Raw genomic sequence first — 14,366 nt, 5'->3', positions numbered from 1 at the left:
GAGGGAGAGAGAGATAGAGATATCAATGATGAGAGAGAATCATTGATTGGCTACCTCCTGCATGCCCCCAACTGGGGATTGAGCCTGCAATCCAGGCATGTGCCCTGATCGGGAATCAAACTGTGACCTCCTGGTTCATAAGTCAGCGCTCAACCACTGATCCACACCAGCTGAGCTGAAATAATTATATTTTTCCAAACAAAAATATGCAGTAAGAAGATGGCATTGGTTTTCCTTTATATCTTTAATATCTGATTTAGTGGAGGGCAGCTGGAGTCTCATATCTGCTTGTAGGTTAAATTTGTTACTGTGTTGTTTTGGTTGAAGCACATGAAGAAAATTTGGTCTCACAGAGACATAGAGTTAGAAAAGGGGGAATACTTAGCTTTCTCAGATGCCCTTTTTTGTATTTTTTATTTGATACTATGTCAGAACTTTATAGTTGGTAGTTTCTTAGAGTTTAGTTGCAATGTGGAATCTGAAACCATATCAACGAACTTTTTTGCCTTCTGACACATTAAAATCCAGGGGTCTGTTTTGTGCTTTGAGTGGCTCTATTTTACCTTGCATGGTTTATTAGCATCATGTTTTGGTCATTTGAAAATATGGTTGAGTTATGCAGGCCTTCCAATTGTCACATTAATATACAGAAATCACATTAATTTATTATTATCTTCGAACTCCTCAGAAAAGTCTTTGAGTATCGAGATTTTTGTCAAGCTCGTGGTAGATGAAAACATTTTCTATAATTCTACTTTTCACTTGAAAGCTCAAATTTTATTATTGGCAACAAGTACTGTGAGTTGTTTCCCTTGAAGTGGCAGGCTCACTTCATTCATTTCTCAAAAAAACGCTTGCCAAACCTTTAAGTGTTAATAACATAGTTTATCAGTCATTCTTTTGAGTGAAAATTATGCTCAGTGAAAAAAGAGGCTAGTTTCAACTTGCAACTCAAAGAACATACAAGTGATTTTCCTTCAGACAACCATCATAATTCAGTATTTTCACAGATAACAGAGTGTTTTATGTGTACTTTCCATTTTATTATACAGAATATCAAAGAGCCAAATATTCCATGGTCGAGATGTTTAAAAATTAATCATTCTTACTCTTTATCATGGATCTTCTTAAGTGAAAGTGAAATGTATGGGCGCGCGCGTGTGTGTGTGTGTGTGTGTGTGTGTGTGTGTGTGTGTGTGTGTGTGTGTGTGTGTGTGTGTGTGTGTGTGTGTGTGTGTGTGTGTGTGTGTGTGTGTGTGTGTGAGTGTATGTGGCAGTGAAGAACATGAGCACTAGTAGAGTTTGATGCCATGGCCTTGATTCATGCTAAGGCACTGAATTTCACCCATCATTACTTTTGCCCATCAGTATCAATGTAGACGCAGTGAAAAAAGACAAAAAACATCAATGTTATTTGCCTTTTATAAAAATAGCTTGACCTTATAGACTCCATGCAATGGAACCTCAGGGATCCATGCACCATACTTAGAGAGAATATTTGGTGTTTTAGGGGATCTAATTTTTCCATGTCTCAGAGGTTGTATAGATCCTATGCCTATATTAAATTATGGCTTATTTATGCTCCTCCACATTTCTGAATAAAAAAATCAGGCAAAAATAAGTCTTGAAACAGCCTAAAGGAGGAGTGCATATGAAAGTCAGGTTGGGGAGATCAGACCACTAATTTTCCCTTGTAATGACAGTCTATGATTATGGGTTGAGTATATTTATAAGGATTGTAGTATTTCACTCTTATTGTTTTTTTGCCAATACCTAAAAATGTCCTGTCTCTCACCCCCACTGCCTCCCTTTCCTCAACCATCAGTTGCATGGAGTAAAGCTGGGATGGTGTGGTATAGCAGGTGAGGTTTTCTAAGTCACCAAGACCCTGATAGTTTCCTTGAATGCTCTTACTGTAAGAATGAATCTGAATTCACACCCAAAAAAGAGCCATAAATATAAATTAAATACAACATTTTTTGAATCATAAAAGATAAATTAATTATATCTGTTGACCTTCAATAGGTAGCAACGCAGATCTAAGTAATCAAGTAATGCCATCAGGCATCTTATCCAGCAGTCGAGGATTTGAAGATAACATTACAGAATCTCAACATATGCTGGTGGCTGAAATCATGGTGTCAGGTATGAATAATAAATCCTCCAGTACAGCTTTGGTCCCGACAATTTCCATCCTACCAATTAAAATTCTGAATTATCCTCTAACTTAATGTTGGCTAAATCTACACAAAACTAGTGAAGCCCAACTTTGGACTCCAACTTTGGACCCCATATTAGACTGGACATGAACTTTATTCATTGAGACTCTGCACTGAACCTTCTTGGAAGAAATCTAACTTGGAAACAGGGGTGAAAAATAAGACAGAACAGATTTGAGTGTATCCCCCACACCTTGTAGTTTTGATATTTGGCCCATCTAGCTGTACTTCCATTAGTGTGAAAGTAGATAGTAATTGATAAGAAAATATAGGTCATTTGCTTCAGCTGCTCCAGAAAGTCCACAAATAGCAACTATTAGAATTTTCCTTCTATATGGCACATTTATCACCAAATTGCTAAGTTATTTGTTCAGTATTTAACAACTTTAGGGAACATAATTCTTTTATATTCTGTATTCACTCATGAGACCAGTGGTTTTCAAATTGGATTTAGCTCAGCCCTAGGTCTTCTGCAAACCCCACACCTTCTCAGGCTAGGTCTCTGCCCTTCAATCAGTGCAGCGGAGTAAGATTTTAACAGTGTCTGTGACTTAAAATATGTTTGGAAACTCCACAGTAGGACACTACACTTAACAAAGTGCTCGTCCAACTTTTATGATCTGCACACTAATTTGTTAATGTCTAAGTCTTATCCCTTCTCATAAGAACTTATCAGTGTGATTTTTAAATACAATACAAAGAGGTGGATATTTTTAGCAATGATAATTTATTTGGAGCTTTAGAGTTTACCAGGCACTTTATCCTTCAATTTGATACTTACCACAGCACATCATCTTACAGATATAAAAACTGAGACTAAGATATATGAAGTTAGTGACTTGACCAAAGATTTTAAAAAATTATGACCAAATAATTAATTCATGTCAAGAAAATGAGAACTGGAAAACACTGTCGCATTAGGAATATTATTCATTTAATAACTATTTATTTGTCACACATCATGCTAAGTGCTGGTTGCCATGATGAGATAAATATCGCCCCAGTCTCCGAGATCATGGTCTGATGTGGAGACAAACAATGTGATGGAATAAAACAATATAAATATGAACAGTATCGAGAAACTTTCAAAGTCACTTGAGATCCCTAGAGGTTCATAGAGTATATTTTGAAAGACTAATGTTTGGGGGATTTAAAGATCAAGATAAATGACAGTAATTTAGGCACATGGGTTGAAATGGAAGAGTGATGAAATGGCCAAATATTTGGAATGTATATATCATAGGCTGTGTTTGGTTCTCATCTGGAGACATACTGTGCCTTGTGTAGAATAGATGGAATTGATTGTCTTGGTTAAAATGACCTAATCTTTTCATACTTGGATTGTGTTCTATTTTGTCTTTGCTTATAAAATTGTAGTTCTACCTGTGTTAGGCTGAGGGGTCTTATTTATGAGTGAGATTTCATTTCAAAAAAGTTTCTATACTAAAAAGAGCTTGAAAACTCTATGTTGGATTTTAGGTCAATATATTTTTATTCCCCAAAGACACACATTGATTTGTAGCCAGTTGATCTGTGTATAATATGACAAAGAGACTCAATCATAAAAATTTCATTGTCAAATCTACTAAAATTATGAATGATTCTAGTTCATGAATAAAATTTAAAATTCGTAATGTGGCCTGTTGGGCCCTTAGATAAACTAACCCTTACTCACTTCACCAACCAAGATGTGTGCCCTTCTGTCCTCGGCTTTCTGTGGCCTGCTTCAGTTACCCTGGTCTTACTGGTAGAATGCAGGTGCTGTGTTCTTGGCCCACAGTGCTCTTTCTAATCCTTCCAAGTCCTGCAAATCCTTCAGACCTCAGCTTTTTTTTTAATGTATTGATTTTTAAATTTTTTTATTGATTTCAGAGAGGAAAGGAGAGGGAGAGAGAGATAGAAACATCAATGATGAAAGAGAATCATTGATTGGCTGCCTCCTGCATGCCCCACACTGGTAATCAAGCCCGAAACCCAGGCATGTGCCCTAACTGGGAGTTGAACTGGGACCTCTTGGCTCAACCACTGAGTCATGCTGGCCCGGCCAGACCTCAGCTTTATATGTCCTTGCTCAGAAAGCCTTTCCTAGTCTCCTGATCCAGGTGAGAACCACTTCAGTTCTCTTAGAACTAGGGATTATTTTATGAAGAGTGCTTATCATACCTGTACTTAAATAATCTATACTAATAATAGAGGAATATGCAAATTGGTTGGGATGCCGTCACATAATGACCAATCAGGGTGGGGGCAGGGCTGCGGCGGAGAGCTCTTCGCATGCCTGCGCTGGGGTCCGCAGGGCGTGGAGAGGAAGGGAGCGCAGATAGGCAGTTAGGGGGATCAGGCCAGGAGAGGAGAGAAGATAGGCAGTTAGGGCAATCAGGGCAGCAGGGGAGAGCAGTTAGGGGAATCAAGCTGGCAGGGGAGAGCAGTTAGGCAGCTAGGGGGACCGGGCCAGAGGGGAGAGCAGTTAGGGGGATCAGGCTGGCAGGGGAGCAGTTAGGGGCCTCAGGCAGGCAGGCAGGTGCGTGGTTAGGAGCCAGTGGGTCTGGATTGCGATTTTGTGCACTGGGCCTCTAGTTAATTATATAAGAAAGCAGGGTCCTTGTCTATATTCCCCATCACTGTATTTTGGCTCTCATTAGGATCCGGTATGCATTAGGTACTTTTGAATGAAATTATTAATTTTACCAACAGGCCCCAGAATCTTCTCTAGTGTGGTAAGGCAAATTGTGATTCAGGCGTCATAGCATGCTTCTTCCTTATCATCCTTATTTAGATATGCATAATATTTTATAATTCTCAAAGGAGTTTTAAAGATCACTTTTTCTCCAAGTACATTCAACAATCATGTAAAGTAGACTGGACAGAAATTGTCACTTGTATTTTAGAGAAGAGGATTGCAAAACCCAGGTATTCCTTCTTTCCAGAGCTAGTTTAAGGTAGAAAGAACTTTGGCTATAGCCCATCCCTCCCACAATTGCACATCCATTGCTTTTTATTGTGCAAAGCAACCTTAGGGTTTGCAAGTTACCAAATAAATCCTGAATCAGATTCTAATTTAAGATAATTGTGCAAGTGATTTAAAATGTCTTGAGTAATTGAATACTGTCCACCACACACTCTGAACAGCCTTGTGATTTGGAAGCTAGTCCTCCAGATAAATGCCGAATCAAATGGGTAATTGATTTAGTCTGAAGTTATCCATCTTTAAGAGTCAGGAGTGACACATTATCAGGCAAGCCTGAAAGGTATGTTTTCCCACAAGAGAAATCTTACTGAAATAGCTAAGCAAATCAAACACAATTACCCAAGTCTGCGTTCACATGGCATCAAATCCTACTTTGATCATTTAACTTTCTTTAAATTTATGGGCACGTTTGACCTCTTCTATACTCAGATGAGCAAACTTACTAGTGAATAGACAGATGACAGTTTATATCCTACTGTGGTATGTCAGATCCCCCCAACTCCAAAAGGGAGGGGGCATTTGGAGAGTGATTATATAGTAGTTAAAGGGCAGGAGGGTAGAGGGGGACTTGCTCATGTTTATGGCTCAGCATGCAACTCTGTCCCCTGGGGCATTTGCATTTAATGGAGTATGAAATGAAATGATCCATTTACAGCATTTAGTTTATATGGTTCATGACTTTGTAAAAGTGCCTTGAGGTTTGCAAGTCTCTGCATAAATCTTGATAATAAACATACATATTCTATTATATATGAAATGTAATTTTAGTAAATCAACACTAAATCTTTATGATTGAATCTCTTTGCCATGTTAGTACACAGAGCTACTTGCTATATATTACACTGTGTGTCTTTGAGGGATAAGAACATATTGACCTCTTTTGTATGTCATTATGGTTGGGAATTCTCAAATAAGCTATAAACCTTCTGAAACTTGAGTCCATTTACTCCTAGAAATGTTATAATTCAAATTTTAAATGCTTTTAAAAATTGTAAATAAGTTCATGCAGGGCTGTTTGAACACCAAACACTTCTTTAGGACTAAAGATTTGATGAGAGCATGTAAATGAGAACATAAGGCGTGTGAGCCCTTTAAGATGGATATAACTTCCAGGTCAGCAGTGTTTCTATTTGGAGAATAACCTGTCCCAGAACTTGGAAAGGGGCACACTGGAGTGTTCAGTAGAACCCAGAACATGAAAGCCCATTGTCACCTTTGAGGTATAGAAACAATCTGATGGGGTTCTCGCTCTTTGCAGATGAAGATGACTGTAGTCCCGTGGGATGTGGTCCGCACTCTTGGTGCGTCTCAGAGGAAGAGGTTGCCACGTGCCAGTGTTTGAGAGGATTTGCTGGGGATGGAAAAGTATGTTCTGGTAAGAGTGAAGGTCAATGTACATAACTGTGGAAAATAGTGAACCAGAAACATTCTCTCAGATCAAATGGGTTCAAAAATCTCCTGAAGGACTTATGTAATCAGCAGGATTGAATAAATTATTTGGTATTAGCTAAAAAGATAATGGGCTTGCCCTCGGGGGTGGGAGTGGTGGGGGGGAGGAGACATATGTAATACTTTAACCAACAACAACAACAAAGAAGATAATGGGTGGCATGTATAGAATTATGAAACATAGTATGTTGTTACATTACATTGAGTTTATGTTAAAATTACATTATATATGGAGTTGACATTAAGGAGAAGAATTTATAATTAGTTCAGAAGTATGAATTTGAGTTCAAGTCAAATTTATAAAACCAACAATTCCAATAAAAACACAGCCTTTTTTCCTCCAAAAGCTTAGGTCATATGTTTTAGTTTATTAAATAGACTGTGATGGATCGGCTTCTATTTTACATTGATTACCTCAAAATTATTAAGTTAGCGATTACTGTAAAAAGTCTCAGTCCTTATGGCCTGAAACTCTGGCACAAAGTGACTTACTTACACATATGTAGCTAATCAGACATGTGAGGGATCTGTAAAAATCGACTGAGACATGAGCTTTCTGGGTTTGCATTGCATTTGCAGTCTCTGTAAACAACTGAATGATCATATTTAAGATTATACTTATTCTTTCCTCGTATCCTCATTTAACCTAGAAAGGCCTATGTGTTTCATTAGTTCATCATTTGCCCACAGATATGGATGAATGTGAGATGGGTATCGCGGTTTGCCCGCACCCCTCCTCCAAGTGCATCAATACAGAAGGCAGCTATGTTTGCACGTGCTCAGAAGGCTACCGAGGAAATGGGACTCACTGTCTTGGTAAGAGTTTGTGTGCTCAGGTGGGTGGGCGGAGGCAGGCCTTGGACAATCATGGAATGCTCTGGGTGTGGTGGGCCAAGAAAAGGCAGGATATGACTGGGTGACGTACATGTTAAGACTAAAAGGAGTTGTGTGGCCTGTTCAAACGGACATCTTTCAGTTCTTGGTGCATAGTCAAGCTTGTGCCCGTGTACTGTTCTTGCACTCGTCAGCGACAGCACCCAGCAGAGGCCATTCGCCCCTCTGCCTTTCTAGTTCTTTTGTCTGGGTTCGAGTGACGCCAGGGCCTCTTCAATACTGCATACCTTGATCCCCGGCCAGTGTGGCTTGGTTCGCTGTCATCCAGTGCACTGAGGGGTTGCTGGTTCAATTTTGGTAGGGGGTGCATGTGCTCAGATTGTGGGTTCAATCTCAGTATGGGGCATGCAGGAGGCAGATGATCGATGTTCCATTCTCACATCAATGTTTCTCTTTCTCTCTCCCTCTCCCTTCCTCTCTCTCTCTCTAAAGAAAAAAAAAGCAATCAAAATATTATTAAAAATAATAATACTCCATTCCTTGAGCCATCCTGGGTGGAATTGAACATTTTCTTTGTCACCATATTTGGCAATGGAACAGCTGTGAACTGCAGATATAGGTTTTAGTGTGTGTGTGTGTGTGTGTGTGTGTGTGTGTGTGTGTGTGTGTAAAGGAAAAGAGGTGTGGTTCTGTGAAAAGGGCTCTTCGGTGGCTCTTGATAATAGATGAAAGACTCACGCCACTGGCATTTAGACACAAATAATGAACGATTAAACCTCTTTCATAACCACTAGCCTCTGCCAAGGTCTGGGTGTGGCTTGTTGGAGGGGAGTTCACGCAGTGGCTGTCTTGTCCCATGCCAAGTGTCAGAAGTGTAGCATCACCGAGCAAGTGAAGGCCTGCCTGCAGCCCTCGCACCCAGTGAAGTGGGTGTCTAAGGTTGTACGGGGCTTCAAAATGTCTCTGAGTGTTTTATTTTCCTGCTGAAAACATAAAAATCTTTTTACAGCGAGGGGCAGATACCCTGGTAAGAAACTAAAATGGTCCTGCTTTCTCCTATATGTTGAGATTAAAGATGAAATATCATTCATCTTCCAGGATCTGGCTGATTTAAATCAGACCTTTATCAGATTAGTTTTGTGGAGTTCACAGACATCTGTAAGTGCTATTTTGAGCACATATTTGGCTGTCAGTCAGGAAAATGTCACTGCTCTAATTAAGCTGGCTCATAGATAATTTAGACAAACAGGCTGTATATTTAATTTACTTTGAAGAGAAAGGAAGGGCCCAGCCTGCCCCATAGAAGCAGTGAGCTGGCTCCTACCCTTTCCCTCTCCCTCTCATCTTCCATCTCCTCCTTCCCTCCCTCTCCAGATATAGAGATATAGATATAGATATAGATATAGATATAGATATAGATACAGTGCTATATAGAAGAGTTGTTATTCTTATTGTAAAGAGTAGCTGTGCTTCTTGGCCAAAAGTCTATCTTTGTTTTTGCTTCTTGCAAAAGCTCTTTCAATCTCAGGGTGATAGCTCATAGAAATAGTAACAGGAAGTCAGTTTTTAAAAAGACTCAATTTGAGCCCTAACAGGTTTGGCTCAGTGGATAGAGAGACGGCCTGCAGACTGAAGGGTTCCAGGTTCAATTCTGGTCAAGGGCATGTACCTTGGTTGCGGGCACATCCCCAGTAGGGGCTGTGCAAGAGGCAGCTGATCGATGTTTCTCTCTCATCGATGTTTCTTAACTCTCTATCCTTCTCCCTTCCTCTCTGTAAAAAATCAATACAATATATACAAAAAAATAAAAAGGCTCAATTTGAGCCATTCAGGATCGTGATTCAATGACACAGATATTTAATGGGCCTCTATTTGTACAACGGCGCAGCACTAGGAACTGGGGGGGAATACCAAGGTGATAAAGGCAGTCCTTGCTTGCAAGAAGAATGATTTAAGAGAAACACAGCTGTGATGAGTGGTGAAGAAAGGCAAGCATCATAAGAGAAGTGAAAACTGCAGTGGAAGCTCAGAACTGGGAGAAATACCTGTTGCAGGTTTGGGGGAAGACATCACTGAGGAAGGATTATTTTGCAGGCGTGAATTTTTGCTAGGCAGAAACGTGAAGGGGTAGAAAGTAGCCTCATTGAGCACTGCCTGTAGGTTGTATGTGAGAGAAAGCAGAAACCGAGGCTGGTTAAGGTAGTGTCCTTGTCTTCTGTGCAGACTGGGTGGCCTAAACAAGACATTTATTTTCTCACAGTTCTGGAGGCTAGATGTCCCAGATCAAGGTGCCAGCTCATTCAGTTCTTGGTGAGGGCTCTCCCCGGCTTACAGACGCTGCCTTCTTGCAGCACACACACACACACACACACACATACACACACACACTTCTCTGTGGCTCATGCAGAGAGGGGGGAGTGAGGGAGGGAGAGATAGAGAGAGAGAGAGAGAGAAAGGGAGAGAGAGAGAGAGAGAGAGAGAGAGAGAGAGAGAGAGAGAGCTGATGTCTCTTCCTCTTATAATGACACCAATCCTATTGGATCAGGGCCCCATTCTTAGGACCTCATTTAACCTTAATTACTTCCCTTAGGCCCTTTCTCCAAATATAGTCACCATGGGAGTTAGGGATTCAACATGTGAATTTTGGGGGATACAGTTCAGTTGCTAACCGGTGCATTGGGTTACATTTGTGGAAGATGAGAATCTGAGGGTTAGTCATTGGGGTTTTATTTCTCTAGAACAGCCCCACGTGGACTGGCCGTGGTCCGGGTGCCCAGCACTCCCCTATGGCAATGGCTACCATATTGGGCAGCATTGGAATCACGTGGTGCAGGGATGGGAGACGTGGTTCAGGAAGATTAGCCTGGCACTGGTGCTTGGGGGTGGTGCAGAGAGGGCAGGATGCAGGGGATGTAGTCAGGCTCTTCTTATAGAGAGGAGGGACCTGCGTGATAGGGTGGTAACCGAGAAAGGAGAAGGTGGGTAGCTGGCACAGAAAGTGATGACTTAGTTTATGTTTATGTTAAAAAGGCAGCAATGTTTTCTTTGGTGTAAGCTGACCTTCTAAATGCTTGTCTAGAGATCACTTCCCAATCGCCAGCTTTCCCACTGAGCTACCTGTGTTGGGAAGTTCCCTTTCCCTCCAAGCAGTAGGAGAACGCCAGCCTTATGTAGAAGTTCCCCTGAACCGCTTGCAGCCCAGCGACCCTGCTCATCTCTCTCACCAACGTTCATGATGAAACATTTTGGATCTGACGACGTGCAGAGCTCTGAGATCGTGCCGCACGATCAAACTCGAAGATACTCTCCTCGAATGTTGGGTTTTCTCATTGTCTGACCTGCTTTCCTCCTCCATACCCCATTATCCCTACTCCCCCTTTCCCGGCAGATATTGACGAGTGCCAGCTGGGCGTGCACACCTGTGGGGAAAATTCCACCTGTACAAACACAGAGGGAAACTACACCTGCCTGTGTGCCAGCAGCCTGTCTGAACCCCGGCGGATTTGCCCCGGTAGGTTGGTGGGTTATCTAGATCCAAGGGGGAGGAGCTGGATTGGGAAAATGCGGTACCCCAGTGTGTTTGCATTTGAGATTCCAGAAAGCATTTGGTCCCACCAGGCTGTCCGGTTTGCTTTCCTGATGAGGTTGATGCCGGGCTTGAGAATGTGCAATGGTCTGTTTCTTAATTTTGATAGCATCTGGGATAAATCCGTCTTCATTACTCACAGTTCAGTGAAGGAGGCAACACAGGCGGCTCTTTAACTGCAGCGAATGCCCCGGGTTGTGGTGTCAGTTTCTCGGGCTGCTGGGGGAACCGCAGGGCCGGGCAGGTTGAGGAGGATGTCTGGACCTTTCGCATTTTGAGTCACTTTCAAGGATTTTAAAATTTTACTTCAAAAAGTTAGTATTTCTTGATCTGATTAGAATTCCAGCTCTTTTTTTCTCCTTTTTTAAAAAAAAATGTTCATAATAGTCAACTCCTGCTTCCTGAACCCTCTCCCCATAACCCAGCCTCTTCTCACCATCACACCCCAGCAGGGGGCTTGCCTTGGAGCTCCGGAGGCGGGATCAGACTCGTCCCCTTTACTAGTTACCCCCGACAGCTATTTATCCAGCTCCGTGCTGCAACCAGAATGCATCCTAAGAAAGGAAAGTCCTGGCTTGCTTGAGTGTCTGTTTTTTCTAACAATTTATTTTCTCAAATAGTTTGCTCTTCTTAAAGGTATTGGAAGATTGCTAATATTTACAGAGTCAACTACATACCCTCATGTCTTCCTTTTAAAGAGCAGTGAACCATTCAGGGAAAGGACTTTACCACTTTGGCATTTCCTATGTGTGGTAGCATTTCTTTTCTCTCAGCGGGACTAGTCTTGTCTCTGAGGTTCCCCCCTGAAAGTGAAATAGTTTTTAGAAGAAATCATTGCGTGGGAGAAATTTTTGAGACTCCCAGGACAGCAAGGGTAATGGACTGTGTATGGGTGGGTGGTTTATAAGCCATAAATAGATACTGTGGTTCAGTGAGACCCTCTTAGAGCTAGTCGTCATTTCACATGTGTGTGTTTGTGGATGACAGATGTGCTTTTATAATGAGATCAGTGACTCTGCATTCATTCGGTGTCTTAGGATTGACCATTCTCTTACTTGCCTCCAATATGTTTTATGTCAAAAAATACTGAACCTAAAGAAAGAATGGGCCTCTTCGTGGCGAATAACAGAAAGTCTGGTTAGGAAAGTGAAACTATTGTTGCTTTGGTAGTTCCACTGTCACTAAAAGGCACCGTTTCACAAATTGTTCACAGAAACTAGTTCCTGACACTGATCCAGGTTTCCCCTGACACTCAAAAGCTAAAGTGAAGCAAAGTGAAAGACCAATTGCTACCATTAATTTTATATAGAAAAAGTTTTGAGCATTCCAAGACCAATAATAATAATAATAATAATAATAATAGCCCTAACCAGTTTGGCTCAGTGGATAGAGCGTCGGCCTGCGGACTGAGGGGTCCGGGGTTCGATCCCGGTCAAGGGCATGTACCTCTGTTGTGGGCTCATCCCCAGTGGGGAGTGTGCAGGAGGCAGCTGATCGATGTTTCTCTCTCATCGATGTTTCTGACTCTCTATTTCTCTCCCTTCTTCTCTGTAAAAAAATCAATAAAATATATTTGAAAAAAAATAATAACAACAACCACCAACCAAATCATACCTAATGCACTTAATTATATCCAGTCACATCCTCAGGAGCTTGTAGACTTTTCTGATACCTTAGAACACACCTTGCTAACAGGTGCACAGAATAAAGGGAGATGAATCACTGATACAGACAGTTCAAGGCTATGGAGCTTGATGCTGAGGTGCCCAGTGTGGTTCCTGGGGAAGGAGCGTGGCCACTCTCGCTGCTGGGGTGCCTCTGGCTCGCTAAGGGCTCGTGTAAAACACTGAACGCTATTTTTGCTTTTCGTCTTTTCTTCCTCAAAGTGAAAATCCTCTTTGGGTTTCTGTTGGTTAGCGAAAGCGGGCACTGATGGATGTAGGTCTTTCGTAATGGGAAGTGGATACTTGTGCCTGAAGGATGCTGCTAGCTTCAGAAAATAAAAATAGAATCTTTGATTCTTCTAGACTCGACTCCACCCTCTCATCTCAAGGAGGATGGGCGCCATTCTGTGAGAAATGGTTACTCGGAATGCCCCCCGTCCCACGCCGGGTACTGCCTCCACGGCGGCATGTGTATGTACATTGAAGCCGTGGACCGCTACGCATGCAAGTAAGTGCAGCCGCCTTTCTGGTGGCCCAGAGAGGTGCCCCTGCAACCCATAGCTTCCAGCTGACTTACAACATTTGTAGTGAGGAGCACTTTCTATAATTAGGTTTTTCTCAGGGAAACATAGATAAACCTGCATCTATACATTGTGTGTGTGTTGCATTCTCCCTGCATGCCACGCCGTCCACCCCCACAGCTGCCTGTGCTAAATGTACATTTAAGGAATTGGGTGATTTCCCCTTTTCCTTAAATAACTTGATATTACTACTGGGACAGTCTGGGGATTAAACTTCTCGTTTTGGTTGAAAAACTTAGGTTTGTGAGAGAATGGCTTACAGCGTTGATTTCTTTTCGGCCACATGTATGGAGAGCGTCCATGGTGTGTTTTTGAAGTTACACAAGTGTTGTATATATTCACACTGGACTCCTTGCCTTCCATTCTCAAAGCTGAAATATATGCATTTTTTTAAACTTAATTTCCTAATAGTTGATGTTTGCGCTGTTGTTGTTTCATGGCAACTGCTGGATGGAGTCACGATGGCTGTTTGCTCCCTCTTTGTCCCCAGGGTGGTTTCGCAGTGGGCAGTGTCACCTGCGGCCCGGAAACCCTGCGGCCCTCCTGCGCACTCACCCAGAACACCTTCCCCGTGGGGCTTTTCATAAAGTGACACTCACAATGTCTAGTTCCATCTCACTTTTACTTTTTGTTATTTCCATGTTTTGAAGGCAATATGAGGGAATCCATGGGTTCTGAAAAATAAGTAGGCCTCCTAATGCTAGACTTTTGACTCACTGATAATTTTCTCTGTGCCTGAGGAAGGAGTGATAAAATATTCTGATTCTCACGAATAGATGCTATAAGTTTAAAGGCTTTTATTATTAAAAATTTTTTTTATTGATTTCAGAGAGGAAGGGAGAGGGAGAGAGAGATAGAAACATCAATGAGAGAGAATTATTGATAGGCTGCTTCCTGCACGACCCCTACTGGGGATCGAACCTGAAACCCCGGGCATGTGCCCTGACTGGGAATTGAACCATGACCTCCTGGTTCATAGGTCAATGCTCAACCACTGAGCAACACTGGCCAAGCAAGGCTTTTATTATTTATCAGTGGTAATCAGCAGAAACATAGTCTAAATTA

At 41.9% G+C, this 14,366-nt stretch overlaps 1 protein-coding gene across 1 annotated transcript in view; it reads left to right on the top strand.

Annotated features, from left to right (window-relative positions):
- Window positions 1-13,903, top strand: part of EGF (epidermal growth factor) — a 72,622-nt gene extending 58,719 nt beyond the window's left edge. The window contains exons 16-21 of the mRNA XM_014544719.1: window positions 2,026-2,145; window positions 6,446-6,562; window positions 7,327-7,452; window positions 10,859-10,981; window positions 13,084-13,228; window positions 13,792-13,903. Coding sequence (XP_014400205.1) covers window positions 2,026-2,145; window positions 6,446-6,562; window positions 7,327-7,452; window positions 10,859-10,981; window positions 13,084-13,228; window positions 13,792-13,888 — 728 coding nt within the window. The 3' untranslated portion in view covers window positions 13,889-13,903. The remainder of the gene's footprint in view (window positions 1-2,025; window positions 2,146-6,445; window positions 6,563-7,326; window positions 7,453-10,858; window positions 10,982-13,083; window positions 13,229-13,791) is intronic.
- The last annotated feature ends 463 nt before the right edge of the window (window positions 13,904-14,366 follow it).

The sequence above is a fragment of the Myotis brandtii genome, unplaced genomic scaffold (genome assembly GCF_000412655.1).
Source record: "Myotis brandtii unplaced genomic scaffold, ASM41265v1 scaffold38, whole genome shotgun sequence".
In the NCBI taxonomy this organism is placed as follows: Eukaryota; Metazoa; Chordata; class Mammalia; order Chiroptera; family Vespertilionidae; genus Myotis; species Myotis brandtii.
This window is presented reverse-complemented; position numbering and strand designations above follow the sequence as displayed.